The sequence below is a fragment of the Empidonax traillii genome, unplaced genomic scaffold, assembly GCF_003031625.1.
Source record: "Empidonax traillii isolate 1590-97213 ecotype Southwest subspecies unplaced genomic scaffold, ASM303162v1 scaffold377:size560545, whole genome shotgun sequence".
NCBI classification, from domain to species: Eukaryota; Metazoa; Chordata; class Aves; order Passeriformes; family Tyrannidae; genus Empidonax; species Empidonax traillii.
In genome coordinates this window covers 127,631-145,633 of record NW_020955570.1, presented here as the reverse complement: position 1 = coordinate 145,633, position 18,003 = coordinate 127,631, and the positions used below count along the sequence as shown (strand labels likewise).

At 37.4% G+C, this 18,003-nt stretch overlaps 1 protein-coding gene across 2 annotated transcripts in view; it reads left to right on the top strand.

Moving 5' to 3' along the window:
• Positions 1–18,003, top strand: part of REV3L (REV3 like, DNA directed polymerase zeta catalytic subunit) — a 119,362-nt gene that overhangs the window by 44,028 nt on the left and 57,331 nt on the right. For both annotated transcript variants that reach the window (XM_027893056.1, XM_027893055.1), the window contains exons 2-5: positions 1,330–1,519; positions 4,255–4,329; positions 5,437–5,597; positions 9,604–9,700. In XM_027893056.1, coding sequence (XP_027748857.1) covers positions 1,330–1,519; positions 4,255–4,329; positions 5,437–5,597; positions 9,604–9,700 — 523 coding nt within the window. The remainder of the gene's footprint in view (positions 1–1,329; positions 1,520–4,254; positions 4,330–5,436; positions 5,598–9,603; positions 9,701–18,003) is intronic.

Genomic DNA, 18,003 nt, shown 5'->3' with positions numbered 1-18,003 from the left:
TTAATTATATTTGGATAGGGGAAGCCTTTATTTCAAAATCAATCTTAAATATAACCAGGAGTGAACACTCAGATTTGTTAGTGACTTGGTACAGAAAATAAGTGGTTTGGTACCACTGCACAAATCAGTCCTCTTGCAGTTCACATGCTACTACTCAGTTTGAAAGAGTGGACTTCTGGCAGTCTTTTCATTGGTCTTGTGGACCAATGAAGTTGTGCTGCTGCTTTTTAACATTCATCTCCTGGTTCATGAAAGCACAGCCTGTTTTGCTGTCCTCGTGCAGTTCATGAAAGCACAGCCTGTTTTGCTGTCCTCGTGCAGGGAGTTCATCCAGACAATGCGAAATGACAAAGCTGCCTATCATTGTGGTGATGGGTTAATCAACAACATGTGCTTATAGTATTTTTCTGTGAAAGTTTTTCATTGGCCGGTGAAAAGTCACGAATGATCTTTGGGACTGAAAAGATGGTGAGCAGGATCTCATGTTTGTTTCAGCAGCAAATGCATGCTCTGTTGTATTGTGCAAAGAGAACAGAGAACTTGCGTTGCAGTTGAGACTAGCCCTCCCCTCACCCCTCCAATAAAAAAAGATGTGGCAGGTTTGGGAGATCCCAGTCTGCATGACTGTACTGCGTTGTCTGAACGAGGAGCTCAGGCTGTGTGGTCTGGCACAAAGGTTTTCATGGTGTGTTCTTTCATTCTGCTGTTCCTGCAGATTCGTGGAAGCTAATGCTGAGAAGTAAGTGTGGTATTAGAAGTTTAGAGATCTGCATATACAGTAGAGACCTCTCAGGGATCCACAGATTTTTGAAGTTGAAAATCACCGTTTTTTTTCCACATCTCAACTTATGCCTTAAGTAACTAGAACATTAAATGGCCTCGTAGGTGCTCTGGAGCTTCTTTTTAATTTCTAAGAGGTTGTGTGCTCATCCTAGTGAGGAATGGGAAGAACTTTGATACTGAAAAATTTTCACAAAGGCTGAGAAACCCTTAACCATCCAACACTGACTCAGTATGCAATATTATTCTTAGGAATGTGTTGTGTTATTACTAAAAAATAATAATTAGTAGTGAATTCTGCTGTTACACTGATGTAATCCTGTGTATGCCATGTAACCACATCTGTTCTTTATTGTTTTTGTCAATTAATCAAATGTGAGAACTGCTCTATGTTGATACCTTTTGTTTGAAATATGCTGCATTTGTTTCATAAATTTATCCTGTCTGCAGAACCTGAAACCAACATGAAAAAATTCAAATTTGGTGACTTCTTAAAAGAAGAAGAAAATGTAGTCATTAGAAAATAAATGTTTACCCTTTTATTTTCAGGTCAGAAGACTTGTCTCCACTTACATGGTATCTTTCCTTACCTCTATGTACCATATGATGGTTTTGGACAGCATCCAGAATACCATCTTCGTCAAGTGGCATTCAGCATTGACAGAGCACTCAATGTGGCTTTAGGCAATCCATCTTCTACTGTTCAGCATGTTTTCAAAGTATCATTAGTATCTGGAATGTAAGTATGACCTGTTGGGATTTTTGGTTATTTGTTTTGAAATGTTTTGCAGTTGTACTACACTGAAGCACTTACTTTGCACTTGGGTGACTGCAGTGCTACTCCTTTGCTTTCCCCTCATGTATGTCTTCATACACACCTGTACAGCTTTAAGTAACTTTTCTCACTTGCTTTGACATAGTCAACAGGTTTTCCCAAAGAAACCTGCTTGACGCAACCTTTTTTACCTAAATTTGTATTCTACTGTCTATAATTTTTCCAAATCTGTTCTTTTTAGCTCTGCTATGGCACTAGTACTTTCCAGCCACCATTTTCTACCTTTCTGGATTATTCTAGGTTCTCCAAGACAAGGCATGCCTTGCGAGAGATTGATTCTAGGTCTCCTTTTTTTATTTATCTAGAATGGCCCCCACAGTTCAGGTCATGTTTATCTATCTGATTCTTATAGCAGTACAGGCCGTGAAGTGGAGGTTCTTAAACATTCATTTCTTTATCTACCAGGCTGACTGTTGTTTTTCATATGGTGTAGTTCTACTGCTGCTGGAACTACATGCTATTATTGAACGTTAACATTTTAAGGATTCTCTTAGTTAATTTTTATATATCTTGCATAATCAAGGGCTGAAAAAAATATGTCAAATCATAGCAAATAATAGGAAACTGTCCTGGAGGAACACAAGTAGTCTATACATGCATGCAATTTTTCATCTTCAAAGCAATGTAAATGCTAATCTTCAGTACTGTGCAGCACTATCTTTTCTTTCCATGCACTTCTGAAATATACTCTTTCAAATTGTTAAGAGTCAGAAGATATTATTTCTGGTCCTAGCCGGTTTTAGTGGCTTCCAGATATTGCTAGTAAAGTAGCTGCAACAACAGGTTTCTATTTTCAATCAGAACTTTCTTATAGTTTTACAGTAACAGGTAAGGTAACCCCCCAAATTCCTTAATTTTGTTCTTTTTGTGGGAACTATGTAAATTGTAGTATAGCTGTTCATCTCAACAGTGAAAGCTGGACAAAGTAAACTGTTGAAGAGAATCTTTACTTGAATCAGTGAGAAAATAACAAGTGGAAATTAGGAGAACCTGCCTCTTTTTCACCTTCCTTGTCTTAGAGCTTCAAGAGAGCCATTACTGAAAGCCAGATGCTCATTGCCTCAAAGTAGCCTAGGAAAGAGTGTTCCAGCTATTTTACTTGCTTGTGTAAGAGCCTAATTGAAATATATCTTCATCTTTACCTGGGTAGATGGACATGTTTATGTAGTCACACAGATCTGTTCTCACCTGAGACAGATTCTGCTCAGAGATACAGTATCTCTGTGGTAAGAAGCCTGTCTTGGAGACTGTCTTATCCCTGCTCTTCTGCATTAGCAGAAAGATTGTTTTGTGTTAAAAGTGTGTGTTAAACCTCTGTAGGTTTAATATAAAATTTCTGTTGCATTAATTTCCAAACATAGTGGAGGGCCAAGGATAAAAAAAGGCAAAATATTCTGTCCTTGTCTCTTGTGAAGTTAAATAAGGTGTTCATAGCTAACCTTGAAAGTGTTGAAGATTTTGTCCTCTTTGCTGCTATATCAATGTGAGGATGAGCCATTATAGCTTGATGTATATAACCTGCCATTAGGTTTATACTGTGTAAGAGAGAGAGTGAATCATTATACAAGATACCATCTCCTTTTCAGTTTAGCAGCTTTAAATTTGTTGTTTCAATGTAGCTCAGTTTTAATGTCAGAAACAAAATTTTTTTTACAGCTCAGTCTAGCTTTTGGACATACTAAATGCATACATGCTTGTTTAACCGTATTAAAGGTAGCAGTAGTTGTGAGGTTCTGCTGTGTTAGCATTTTATTTAGGACTGATATCCCTCTTACTACTGAACTTCTTTTTTTTTGATGAAGACATTTTATTTTGTTCTGTAGAGGTAACATGTAAATTTATGCTTTCCTGAATTTCTGTTGACTTTGGTTGTGATTACTGCAAACTGTAGACTTCTTGCATTCACCCAACACGTTGAATTATGGCCTATTTCCTTAACACACTGGTTTACAAGCATGTTAGATCAGATTAGAATTCTAGATGCTCCAAAGTCAGTAATTCAGTCAAGTTATACCAGAATTAATGTTGCCTGTTCAGCCTCAGCTTAGTCTTGACATATTCATTGTCCTGTGTATTCTTTAATTGCATGCTCAGATCCTATTTTCTTCAGGATTCATGCCTCATTTAATGCACGAGGTGATTAGTAATCACTGAAAATGGGCAGCTATTCACTCTTCTAAGCCATTCACATTGTTCAGTTATTTATGTTATACAGCTGGTATTTACTCATTTACACCTGGTCTGCGGGATTACTGTCCTTAAGGACTTTGTTGCAACATTTGTCAGAAAGTATGAAGGCTGTTTTTGAAGCAGTCCATCTTATTAAAAGTACTATAATAATGATGTGCCATCAGTGTGTTTTTGTGTGGGGAAAGTTAGAAACTATGTTAAGCCATAAGTGCCTTCTTATTTATTTTTTATATATATTTTTATATGTATAGCCCCTATTCTTTTTATCCTTATACAGAATCATAATGTTCCCCTTTGGCTTGACACGTGGAAATTTTCATTCTCCTGGCTATGCAGTTTATCTTCTAATTTTTGCCCTCTGGAATTGAATACTGTTTATAGTAAAATGTGTTTGAATAAATGCCATGGCATAACTGGCTGGCTTCTTGCTTTTATTTCTTTCTCTCCAGGCCTTTTTACGGTTACCATGAAAAGGAGAGACAGTTTATGAAGATTTATCTGTACAATCCTGCAATGGTAAAAAGGTAAAGATGTGGAGATACAAAGTTGTGTCTGATTTCCTTATATATTGAATTAAAAAGTTTTGAAACAAGATTCACCAGTAGCTTAACTAAATAAAAGTTACAGAATTATTGTCCCAAGATTTTCAAAACACTTTAGAAATTGCTAATTTTAAACACATCAGTAACCTTTTTAAGGCAGTAGCATGTTAGGAAAGCAAGACCAAAACTTACTTGCCTTTAGTTGTCTTGTGTTAACTGTAATTCTTGAACACTTGGGCAAATTTGCAAAATAGCTTTTGTTATTAGACAGTTTCTCTGTTTCTCAATAGTGTTCCGTTAAATGAAAGCACCGTTGATCTCGATCTTAATGTCAGAGTAGTTACAGTAAATTCAGGAACATGACATGACAGCTTTGAAATTTGGAGCTTCTTGTATTTGAATTGCTCCTATCTAAATAAGCACTGACAATTCACTGAAATTATTCCTTTGGGGTTTTTTCTGTAGAAAATTTTATTTTTAATCACAGTTTGTTGCATTTAGAAATGCTTAGTTCTTTTCTTTGATTTGTAGATATATACTATTAATTTGAGATAAATTTACTGCACCAATTCATAATTATCCAAATACTTGCAGTTATTTTTTAATGTGTAGCTGTTTAAAACAGAGGATTTGTCATGCTTCTAGGGAGTAGTTGAAATACCGCTTCTGAGTATACAGGATGTAGCTTTAAAACCAAGGAGGACATCATATACATGTTGATGTTTCTTTCAAAGTTATTACTGATGTGTAGGCACTTAGCTGCGACAGTTACTTTGTAGAAAAGATTTCCATGGCCTACAGTGGCTTTGGATCAGTTGCAGGAATAGTGTAGGATGGGGTTTTTTCGGAAAGTTTCATGCTTTTTAGGCTGAAGGATTCAAGGCTCCTTTGTAACTAATACCCAAATATTGTATCTGTATTAGCAGAGACCATTTTTGAGTGTCTCTTAGTGTGAAAACACAGTTCTTAAGTTACAAATACAACTAAGGCAAAATTTAAAAAGTCTTTTATATTTTGATAAAATCAACTGTCAGTTTTGTTCTTCTGGAATAATTTTTTGTTTATGTCCTTATTTATCTTTAATTTTAGAGTTTGTGAGCTTCTGCAAGGTGGAGCCATAATGAACAAATCTTACCAGCCTCATGAAGCCCATATTCCCTACCTCCTTCAACTCTTTATAGACTACAACTTATATGGAATGAATTTAATAAACTTGGCTGCTGTCAAATTCAGAAAGGCAAGGAGAAAAAGTAAGGTGTTTATTTCTTAAGACCAAATTGTTTTGAAGGCTAAAAGTTACCATTTTGAACAAAATGTCACTAGTTGTCAGACTTTTGGTGTAGTTTGGCTGAATGTGTATAGTGCTAAAGTTTGTTTTCTGTGTCAAAACAAAGTCCCTGTGTATCTCTTTTCCTTTTCATCCCTGTGTATGGGATTGAGGAAGAGCCTGCTTCCTGAAAGAAGAAACATATGTTCGGTCACCAGTGCAGTTATGACCATTTTCATAAGATGACCACACCTCTTTTCAAGTTAGAAGATTAAAAATTGTCGTTGTTTAGTTGAAGAATTGACATGGAAGATAGCAAACTAATACTGTTGCTTAACTTTTTTATGTTTGTTTCTGATCCTTATTTCAGTCCAAATTAATTTTTTTGCTGCAGCAGTGTCTGTGTAAAATTATGGCTAATTATCATACTCTGATGACAAGCAGTGTTTGTAATCAAAGTGCTTGTGTTTGTGCCAAGGCCATTTGCTCTAAGGTGAAATTTGAAGTATTAACTTCTGAGCAAAGGAAGTATTTTAAAAAATTAGTTTGGCATTTTGAATGTACACACTGACATAAAAATTATGTTTGGTAAGAATGTCCCTAATATTATCTAAATGCTTCATTATAAAGGAGAGATAACAGCAGGAAAACCATGATGTCTTTGGTGCTTAATATTTAATAAAATAAGAATTGTTTAGATCATAATTGTTCTTACAGCTAAAGCAGAAGTTGAAAAGAATGGTAAAGTATCTTCCTGTAAAAATGCTAAGCAATAATCATGCTGACTTTAAGTTTGTTTCATTATTGCAGCAGTATACTAATGCATGGAGTTTTATAATTAATTCTCATTTAAAGGAAAATACTCTTTTCATGCACAACAATACACCACACTTTTTGCTGATGTCAGAGCCATAGGAAGACAAAAGCTCAGCTATGGACAAGAGCATCTTCAGGATTTTCAGTTCTGAGGAGGTATAGTTAGGTACCTTTTGTCTTCTAAGTGTCCAAAGCAGCCTTCTGGAAACATTCAATGTGATTATACCAAATAGTTGTTTCCATTCTTTTTCTATAGCTCTTTTTTCTCTCTTTCAGATGATAAATTAAACACATAACCTATTTATATTCTCCTTCATCATTCATTTAAGCATAAGAGACCTAAATCTTGAATGGGAACAAGAGGATGAAAGAGAAGCATGGGCTGAGACCAGTGGACTCTGACTATTCTTATAGGAAAGAACCCAATAGCATAAAGGGAAGAAAATGACAGACGGCCTTGTGTGGCTTGATCAGATAATGGCTGCAGTGCTCCTAGCAAGATTCATACTGTTCTGCATGGCTCCACATCACACATCCATAAGTAGCCAGCCTTAGTCTGCTGGACAGGCACAGGATCACTGTCTGCTGCTCCTGGCACAGCAGCTGAGCAACAAATGGTTTGTCCTGGTACAGCCCTACAGAGACACTGCTGTCAAGAGGCCTCTCCTTGTACAGCAACCCTTTCTAAGCAGACCTGTTGAATGGGTGTAGAAGGCACAGCCTCTGCTTACAACTGACACACTTACCTGCCTGTTCCACAGCGTCTTTGTCTTGGGAGTATGCATTCATTTCAGTCAAGTATAGTTGTGTTGTGCAGGCCAGGCCAAACATGGTCTTTTAGACAGCAGTAAAAGCTTTTGCCTAAAGATGTGCAGCAAACACTTATTTTACTTCCCTTGCAGATAATGATCTAAAATTTGGTCTGGCAAGTAGTAGAAAATTCCGTAATAGATCTGTTTGTAAATGTAAGTAAGCAGCCTCAGGAGCCTATTTCCATTGGTATTTTTGTCACTGAGATAAGTAGACTGTTTTGAAGGCTGAGAGAGGCCAACAGGCAAATTTGTTAGTAGCAGGACTATTCTGCCTTCCTCAGCCTGTACCTAGAAGATGTGGGAGTTCATTTTCTCAAGTCCTTGTCTTTATGGACAGTGATGAAGGCTGCAAGTTCATTCGTGCACCACGTGCCACTATAATTATTGCAAAACTTTTGTTTTCAGTAGTTGAATCTTCCTCTGTAATATGACTACAAAAGACCTTGAAGTATCATTGCTACTGTCTTTAAAGATCTTTATATCAGGAAAGGGGGAATACTGAGTGTCCTTAAATCTCTATCCCTATGAGTAACTTTACAGAACAAACAAATTTGAGGAATTTGAGACTCGATTTTTACAAGTATATGAAAATAGCATTCATGGGGAAGAAAGGGAATAATGCACTAAAACTACTCTGGTGTGGTATTTGAAATACATATAAATTTGAAAAATAATGATATATTTTTCATCAGTTGGCCTATAAACTTGCACAGCTGCTGTGGGATGTATTTTCCTTCAAAATACACAGCTATTTAGCCCTGTTTTGTCAGCTCATAATAATTAAGTTGCAGATGAAAAACAACAAGAGATGTTTCTATACATAGCTTACATTTTAACAGGGAGAATTAGCTGATATGCCACACAGTAAAAACATGGCTCTGTTTCTTCCTGGCCCGGCTCTGCCCAGGGGCAAGTCATCACTTTGAAATAGCACAGACACGAAGCTATGCTAGGTTTGAGCTGAATCTGTGCACATGGGATCAGATATTTTGTGTTGTCTTCCTGGAATCACCTGCTTAGGCATCACAGTGCATTAGACAGTAACAGTGCTGGTGTGGCTGATATGTGAGTTAGTTCCCACATAAGCACACGTGTGTCTCTTCACCACACTTGAGTGCCCCATATCCCATGTGTGTTTAGTGTCTGTGTACCATGTGAGTGCACTTAAGAGTCTTATGTGGAGACAGAGTTTGCATGAACTAGTCTGGGTGCAGTAAGCTTGGTCTGGAACATATTTAATGAAGCCTGCTTGCTTCTGCTTTTAGCTTTTAAGGTTCTTTTGGCATGGTGTTTGCCAGTTGCTTCTGTAGTAATTGTAGTATTCAGGGCTTTTTGCTACATGGCATATCCCTATCCCTGCTGTTCCAAGTAGTGGAATTCATATTGGCAAGACCATTATGAAATTTATAGAATAAAAATGCATATTCTAATAAATATTTACTTACTGAAGACCTCTGAGAACTGTTTAATTAGCATATCTTTAACAAATGTGAAAGTGTTTGCTGTGGCTAAAAGGTAAATTTAATTCCAAAAAACTGCTGGTCTGTGACACCAACATAGCTGAAAAAATTCAAGGTTCAGTCTGGTCTTTTGTATAGAAGTGGGAGACTAAGTAATATTCAAAGTCTTCTCCCATTCCACCTCCCTCCATTCCTGAGCTTTTTGATTTCTTGTGCCATATTCTGTGTATATTGTCTTCCCTTCATCTGAAGACTGAAGGTTCAGGCAGAGATCATAAGGGAGGTACTAAATCTTCAGAGGAGACTTCTCCAGCATGACATTGTAGCACACTTCCTCACACAGAAACCTCTGAGCAAACTTAGATGGTGTTTTCTTTATTTGTAGATCAGATATTTGCCTTCATTGTAGGTTTCCACTTATTGCTACAGCCACTGCATCTGGAATATATTCTATATTCCCTTTCAGCTCACAAATGAGAAAGAGGAAAAGTGTGAAGTAGAATTTAGTGTTTTCTTTGGCTTCTAATTTCCATTGGTTTCAGGCCCAGCACTTGGGAATGCTGAAGTTTACATCAGAATCTGTACAATTTATTTTGAAACTTGCACAAATAGGAAAAGATTGAATTTAGTTTAAGATATGACTAGAGCACAACAAATATAATTCTAGTAATATCAGTATGTTGGGAATATGTTTTTGTACGTTTCTACATGCTAGAAAGAAAGTTAGATCATTCGTATAATTGCACAGTAATTTGTGAAGATGATATCATGCAGTGCTATTTATTCTGTTGGAGCATCTGTACTGGTAATATTAAATAATAAATGCGGTTATATAATGATATGTGTAAAAATATTGCCATGTAAATGAATTAACTTCTCATTCTACTTTTTTTTTTCCTAGGTGATACATCAGGTGTTAGTAAACATCATAGAATTCATTTGTCAGAAAATTCAAGCCATGTATCTTTCATTGAATGGGAAGAAGATGAAATACCAAGGTCAGCATGCCTTTTTTTTTTTAATCTATGCTGTATTTTGTTATATACATCGACTTGTATGCAATACAGGATTCTAGTCTGATTTAAAGAACCCTTAAATGTTCAAAAAAGGTGCTGATATGACACAAATTATTATTATTTAGTTTCTTGGTATAGTTGTGGTCATCTGACACTTTCTGGTATATGGCTGGAAAAATCCAACCAGGACATAACAATGGGAATAAATGTGGCAAATTCAACTTTTTGGTTTTTGGAAGATAAGTTTCTAGCTAATGACTTCTGATGAAAAGCTAAGGGAGTTTAGTAGTTATAGAGAATAGTTACACATCAGTTCACAGATTCTGGTTGTGTAATCATTCTTAAGTAACATGACCTCACTGATGAGGCCGCACCTCAAATCCTGTGTTCAGTTCTGGGCCCTGACTGCAGGAAAGACATTGAGGTGCTAGAAAGTGTCCAGAGAAGGGTAACGAAGCTGGGGAAGGTTCTGGAGCACAAGGCTCATGAGGAGCAGCTTAGGGAGCTGGAGTTGTTTAGCCTGGAGAAAAGAAGGCTCAGGGTGTAACTTTATCACTCTTGACAGCTATCTGAATTGTGGTTGTAGTCAGACAAGGGTCAGTCTTTTCTCCCAGGTAACAAGTGGCAGGGCAAAAGAAAATGATCTCAAGTTTTGCTAGAGAAGGTTAAGATTGAATATTAGGAAAAGTTTTATTCACTGAAAGGGTGGTCAGGCATTGGAATAGGTTGCACAGGAAGTGGTAGAATTGCCATCCATGGAAGTATTCAAAAGACGTGGTTCTGGCACTTGGGGATATGGTTTAGCGCTGCTAAATTAACAGTTGGACTTGGTGGGTTGGGGAGGGGAGAGAAACTGACTGAAATGTCTGGAGCTACTTTGATATATATAGTTTACCCATAACAATTTCCTTCTTTAAGCTACTTCCTAATGTTTGACAGGTCCTTCTGTCATCTAGTAGTCTTCTCAGTCATTCTCCTCCAAAATGCATATCAGGCTCAATATTCCCTGTTTATCACTAGTGTTATGTTTTGGGAACATTTGCTTCTCCCACAGGAAGTGCATGCCTTAAACCATACTTCAGATTTTTCTAGTGTGCAAAAGCTTGTGTTAGGTAGCATCTGGTTTTCGATTCTACTACTTCTACTTTAAGAAGATTTTGTACTAACATTCTTCTGACAGTTATATTGTGATTTTACTTGTGGTGACTTTATATCCAGTTGTTCTTGGACTATTTCTTCTCCTTTTTGGCTGCACGCTTCATTCACAGTCCTTTTCAACCTGTATTTGGCTTGGTTCTGTAAGCCAACTTACTTAACCTTTGGAAGGCTGGATCGTTAAGTTAGACCAGGATCATCTGATGTTACTTTACACAGATCTGGGGAAGTCAGATAAAAAGAAAGCAAAGTAGCACTTCCTGGCTGTCAAAACCAGAGAGGAATGAGCTTAGCAGGAGCCAAGGCATGCATCCTCATAGCTATAACCACAGGCCTTGTTTCTGCCTTCTTCTGTGCTCCTAAGTGTGCAGCCAGGGATGCAGCACCTCACTTGTGCCAGTCCTTTTCTGGCACTCATGCCTGTTCCAGAAGGGGGGTGTTAGCAGTAATGGGGAAAATCCAAGTCTGTCCATTTCCCTAGCATTTATTCTCTGTACTTTTGCCAGCAGGAATTTATTTCTTGAACATAAAGCCTGAATACTACATAAGATACCAGACAGATTCTCTTTAGTACCGTATGCAGTGATACTGGTAGTTGCTGATATGCTTTACAGTTTCATTTATCATGCCACTTTGGCTTGTAATTATTTTAGGATTTATTAGTACAAGATGATTCTTTTCCTTTTTTTTTTTTCCAATTGAGCATCTTCTGTTTCGAATCCCTTGTAAGTTCTTATAGGGTCTTGCATCCCATTTTTAAGTTTCATCCCGTTTATTATTCTAATTCATTACCGCACTGCTGCATTTTCTGCCAAAAATATTAATGAGAAGTGGACTCAGTCACAGAAACTGGTCTATATTCAGTTTTACAAATTTTGTATCAATGCTTTGGGGTATTTTTATATAACCAATAGGAATTTCACCTTTACTTAGCTCTTAAAATGCTTCAATGGATTAGGAACTCATTTATAAATGACTCCTCCAACTGATTTTTTTCCGTTTGATATTGTATCAAACATTCTTTTGTCTAGAAAATTAACTTTTTTATTAAAGGTGTTCTACCATGACTGTCTTCCCTATGCTGTAGATGTACATGTCACAGCAAAGTAACAAACCTAAATTTTTCCAGTCCTAATTTTACTCTGGTCTATATCTACACCAAATTAATTGCCTGTTATAATTTCTCCTGGATTATTTATGGGAGGCATCAATTTAGAACAGTGTTCTTGTAATCAAACCCATGCTGCAGTCTGTCTTTCAGATTACCTTCCTACTTTATTTTCTTTCAAATTCTGAAAATTTGTATCTAGGTTGTTTTAATGGACCTATAATTGTCATGATCAACCTTGCTTAGGGTGCATCTGACCCAGATAGTATGAGATACCTACCCAAGGAAGCCCTTGTAATTGTTTCTTAAAATGACTGTGACTCGATTGTTTTTATTTTTGCAGTCTACAGCATTAATCGATATCTCTAAAGCTGCCTACCTTCCTTTATTTCTGTCTTTCCTTAATGAGTTCTGCACTCCCAACATATTTAGCTTCTGTGTGTAGCTATATCAACAGTTGTATTGATTTCTAGTTTCATGTGCAATACCAGGAGAGTCCCTGCACTTTATTATCCAGTCCTCTTCAGTTTAAGACATATTATCTGTTTTGTGAATTGTTTAGCAAAAAAAATTTACTTACTGTATTTCACCACTTGACTGTTTCCAGCAGCATTTGGAGTTTCTTCTGTCACCAGACTTCTAAGTTCTTTGCTTGTCGTTTACATCAGACATGAAAATCACATAAATATTTCCCTACCTTTCAGCTGTACACTGAAGTTAGTTGTTATGTCAAGAAAAAGCAAAAAGACATTCAAATATTGTTTGAGACCACAAAACTTCCAGGCCAGTCTTGTATTCTTAGTGACTGGGATGTCTGTTTGGCCTCATTATCCTTTGTTTTGTGCACGTTGAGAATACATTTTAGAGATAGTCCAGCATGTATCTGCTAAGTCCTTCTGTACTGGGGAGTTAGAAAGTTCTCTTGTTTAACGAAACAGTGCCAGTGATTGGACACTTCTTGATTTTGTAACACAGTATATGAGTTGGCTGAACTATGATTCTGGGTACCTGGAAGTTAATATGCAAAATACTGTTTAGAAGTCATTTTTGTAACATGGGCGGCATTTTGCGTAAGTGCCAGTGGTGGTTTGTTATTTCAAAGAATTTTTGAGAACTATGCCAAGCTTTCTTGGTGACTGAACTCCCTCTTCAGTACCAGAGAGCACCCTGCTACTCTGCCACTTCTCCAAAACAGTATTTAACCCAGCCATGCCCTGTCTTGCTCCTGGCAAATCTCTGAATTACTAACTTGCTGCTATGATTAGCATACTGTATTGAGCCAGGAACATGTCTTTTAATGTAATTCCAGAGTGATTCTGTTATGAAGTGGACAAATGTCCAAAGCCTCTAGTGCCCAGGAATGCCTGATGTTCTAAGGCCTTTAGATACAATACTTGCCAGTGTTATTACCCTGGAGCCTGCAATGCCTTAAAACGGGCAGTAGTCACCTGAACCTGGCAGTGATATGCTAAAGTTTTTGGCATCAGGAATTCTTTACATGAGACACATTTATGTTCTCTCTCAAGTAGGTGGTAATAAATGATGAAACCCTTATAAGAGTTCTACTGAGAAAACTTTCTGGTAAACATCAGATTTGGGGTAGTCTGCCAGTCAAGTCTACCGCTTGAACATGATGTGTTAAAAGCAGAATGACTGGCAGAATGCTTTTGAGAAGCACTTTTTAAAAATCCTATATTTGCTATTAGACACTAGTTTATATGGAAGTGGAGAGATCTGACACATAACACTTATGCACAGTCTAGCAGATTTTTACTAGGTTTGTGGCTGTCATAATTGCTTTTTTCACTTGTCTGGATGTGCATGTTTTTATTTAGCTATTTGATTTTTAATATAATATGCATGTTATTTAAGTCACTGGAACATCCTGAAAACAAAGACATGCTTTCTTCCATGAACAGCATATGGGAAATTATTATGTCGAATTTTAGAGTCCTTATTAGTGCAGTTGAGTGACACTTTTCAGATTCTTCACGGAGTTAATTTTTGTCTACTATGCTTAGTTTAACATTATAAATACCTCAGATATGGTCATCACAGAACTTGTTTCTTTAGGCTGTCATTAATATTGGTAATTAGGATACTGACACTGATGTTCCTTCTTCAAGGTTTTTGAGGGCTTTGATCTATCTAGCTGTATGTAGTGGTGTAGGTAGTTGACTGTAGCTTTAATTCATTGCCTCAGCATCTGAGAAACCAAACCATGGTACTTTCTTTGAGCACAGGTTTCATCCTAAACTATACTTACCATCTCAGTGGATAGTGCAAACAAACTATTATTTTCTTTAAAAATAATGACCCTTTTTTCTGTCTCTTCTCAAAATAATTTATTTGGAGAGTTTTATACAAAGGCAAGATGGATTTGTATTGCTGTTTTTCAGCATGGTGTATAGGTAAGAGAGGTAATTTAAAATGGACTGGTATGAGTATCCCAGGTAGCCTAGCGTGGCAACTCAGTGTTGTGCAACCCTGATTTATCTTGCTTTTTGGAGAGTAAACTTCTGCTCTTTTGCAGCCAGCTTGCTTCTATTCCTATGCCACCTCACTTAACCCTTCTTTTCAAATATCTGTATTCAAGCTGTACCTTGTGAACAATTCTCTCTACAATCTCTTTTACAAAATGAAACCTAGAAGCTTTGTCTGGGACTAAGTCTTCTTTTTTAATCTTGTTTTAAGACAGGTATTCTCAAATCACAGTTTTGACATTACATAAACCATGATTTTTCTTTGCAACACTGATGCCTGCGATGTGAAGCAGGTGATTATTCTGTTGTGTAAGGCAACCTGTGTCAAACAGGCCATTCTGAATATCTTCCAAGGTTTTGCAACTGCTAATGACTTGAAATAGTTGATATTTTCAGTTGACTACAGCTGGGAGACTAGACATGTTCTGACTTCTTCATGCTCTGCTTTCGTGTGCCCTTTGAGGCTTTTCCTGAAGTGGGAACAAATGGCTTCTTGGCTTCTGTGGCTTATCTGAATGTTGCAGAAGCTTTTAGTGCTACTGCCCTGACTTCAACTAGTGCAAGTGTCTAGCAGCTCACCTTGACAAGGATGTTAAATGCCAAGCTAATGAACTGGTTGTATTGGGAAGATGTTTTTTCTAGTGTTACGAAGAACTTACTGTACATGCCAGGTGTCTTCATTAGCTTCCATGTCAGTCCTCGGAGCATGCAGTTTTGACTGCCAGGCCTGCCTTCATCTTGAAAATGTTAATGACAATTATGATGATAAATCCTAAATTTGTTTCAAAAAGGACTCTTGTTAGCTCACTGTTTGTAATTTGAATAATATGCCATGTGAATTGGAATACTGTTGTTTTGGCAGAGAGACTCCTTAGATCTGTTTGATTTAGAGCTTGGGCAAAATGAGCTCTTCTGCTTCTAGTTGCTCAAATTGTTTGAATGAGTTACAGACAAAGAATATGCTTCACATTAATATTATTGTGGGAAAATACTTAAGTTACTTTGACAACTACCAGTTTGTTCCTAATTCAGCAATGTTGAATTTAATGTTATTTTTATATGATAAATCCATATTAGAATCTCTTGCAGATAAGAAATCTGATTATTTGGAAGGCTCTTGGCTAGTTTTGTCTTTGATCTTGATCAGTTCTCAAAACAACTCACTGGCCACACTCTTGATGGGGATGTGAAAAACCAAGACATGAGATTTTTTTGACAAGTGTCCTAACTAGTTGAAGGGAAAAAGAATAGAAAGCTGTCAGAGAAAAGGCAAAGGCTTCAATTAACAGTTTTGGTCATGAAACAAACTCTTCAGAAATAGGTCACTAACCCTAAAATACATTTTTTCTTAAACTTTCTAAGACCTTTCATTTTTTCTTTCTCCGTATCACTCCCCCCCATTGTTTGTTTGTTTTTTATTATATTCTTTTAAAAGAGGAAATTAACAAAAGTAGAAAGTTCAGAGCTTTGCTGTTGTATCCTCCAAACAAGTAAAAGGCAGATCTTTACCAGATTTCTGATATCAGTGGCCATTCTGTATTGTGGTCCCATTTTGCTTGTTCCCAGAAATGCTTTAATTTTTGTGAAGGAAGCCAACAATTTTTGCAGCCTCCCCCCTCATTTTTGTTTCCCAGTGATCTTGCAGTTCTTTCTTGCTGTGGGATCAAAATACAGGTCTCAACTTGCCTGCAGTTCCTGTTGCCCTTTGTGCAGGCAAGCTCTGTTCAAATGCTTTAATGAATGTGAACACCCAAAGTGAATGACATGAGAAGTATGCATTTTGAGCATATTTGTGGACTTCTTTCTCAACTGATGGTTTAACTGGGAAGGGAGGGGAGTGATGACAGTGTATTGTCCTTAAAAGTGTGCATAGAACCATAAATAATTTGCGTTGGAAGAGACGTTTAAAGGTCATCTAGACCAGCCCCCCTTGCAATGAACAGGAACACCTTCAACTAGATTAGGTTGCTTAAAGCCCTGTCCAGGCGGGCATTAAATGTTTTCAGAGGCGGGACATGCACAGCCTCTCTTGGCAACCTATTTCAGTGTTTCACCAATCCTCATCATTTAAAAAAAGAATTCTTCCTTACATCTAGTCTAAACCCACCCTCTTTCACTTTAAAACCATTACACCTTGTCCTATCACTACAGGCCCTACAAGAAAGCTTGTTGCCATCTTTCTTGTAGGCCCCCTTTAGGTACTGGAAGGTGGCCTAAGGTCTTCCTGGAGTCTTCTTCAGGCTGGACAACCCCAACTCTATCAGTCTGTCTTCATAGGAGAGGTGCTCCAGTCTCCTAATTATCTTTGTGTCCATCCTCTGGACTCGCTCCAGCAGGTCCAAGTCCATCTTATGTTGGGAGCCCCAGAGCTGGATGCAGAATCATTTTCCTTGACCTGCTGGCCACACAGCTTTAGATGCAGCCCGGGATGCAGTTGGCCTTCTTGGCTGTGAGGGAACATTGCCAGCTCATGACCAGCTTTCTCTCCACCAGTACCTCCAAGTCCTTCAGCATGTATCAATACTGTGGGTTGCCCCTACCCTGGTGCAGGACCCTGAACTTGACCTTCTTTAACCCCACAGGGTTCACACACAGACCCACTTCTCAAGCTTGTCCAGGTCCCTACTGATGGCATCCCGTCACTTAGATGTGTCAGCCGGACCACTCAGCTGCAACGTAATGCAGCATCACTGCAACATAAGTGTTGGAATTTAGTTTTGCGTTTCTTTCGGGTTTTATATTTCTAGATAGTTAAATACTTAATTTTCAAAGAAGTGTTGTAAATCTTAAGCTTTTAATTACATCATCTACTACTTTCTTGTGCTATAGTAAATTCTATTCTAAACTTAGAGAGCATTGAAAATGTTAAGGAATTATATCTTATGTTATAATCTTGCTGAGATTTTTGAGGCTTTGTTTGTGTCAGGGAATGTAGAAGTACAACAAGGTGCTCTGAATCACCTGTTAATTAACCTAGATAAAGGGTTGTGAAGAGCTTTGAGGGGATTTTCAGTGTTTCCCTAAAAATTTTTAAAGGGTAAACAAACTTTCTCATAAACCTGGGAAAAGGTTCCTCTTTCTTATCTTCCTTCATGAACTTCTTAAAATTGGTTCACTGACAGCAACAGGTGGAAGGTCACTGACCTTTGCAATGCTGAAAAGACACAGCAGGAAGCTGATACAAGATCCTTGTACAACAACCTTGAATCTGTTTCTAGTATTTTAAGTTTTTACCAAACCAGCTATCCCTAGTGTGCAGCATGTGTTTGGATTCTTACTGCTCTGTTTATATTCACCAACCTAAATAAAGAAAAAAATCTGAAAAATAAAACATTTTTTCTTCACTTCCCCTAGCTGTAAATGTTAACGTGTTTTGCATTTCTCTTAACTATGAATGAGAGAGAAAAATTCTCGCCAATGTGTTTTCTGAGTGCAAGATCATGTCTATGGATGTGGTCCTATTGGCTGAGTTCTAGAGAACATTTCTTCTTGTATTTGAGGAGGAGAACATTATTGTAATTGTACTTAGAGGTGTTTAC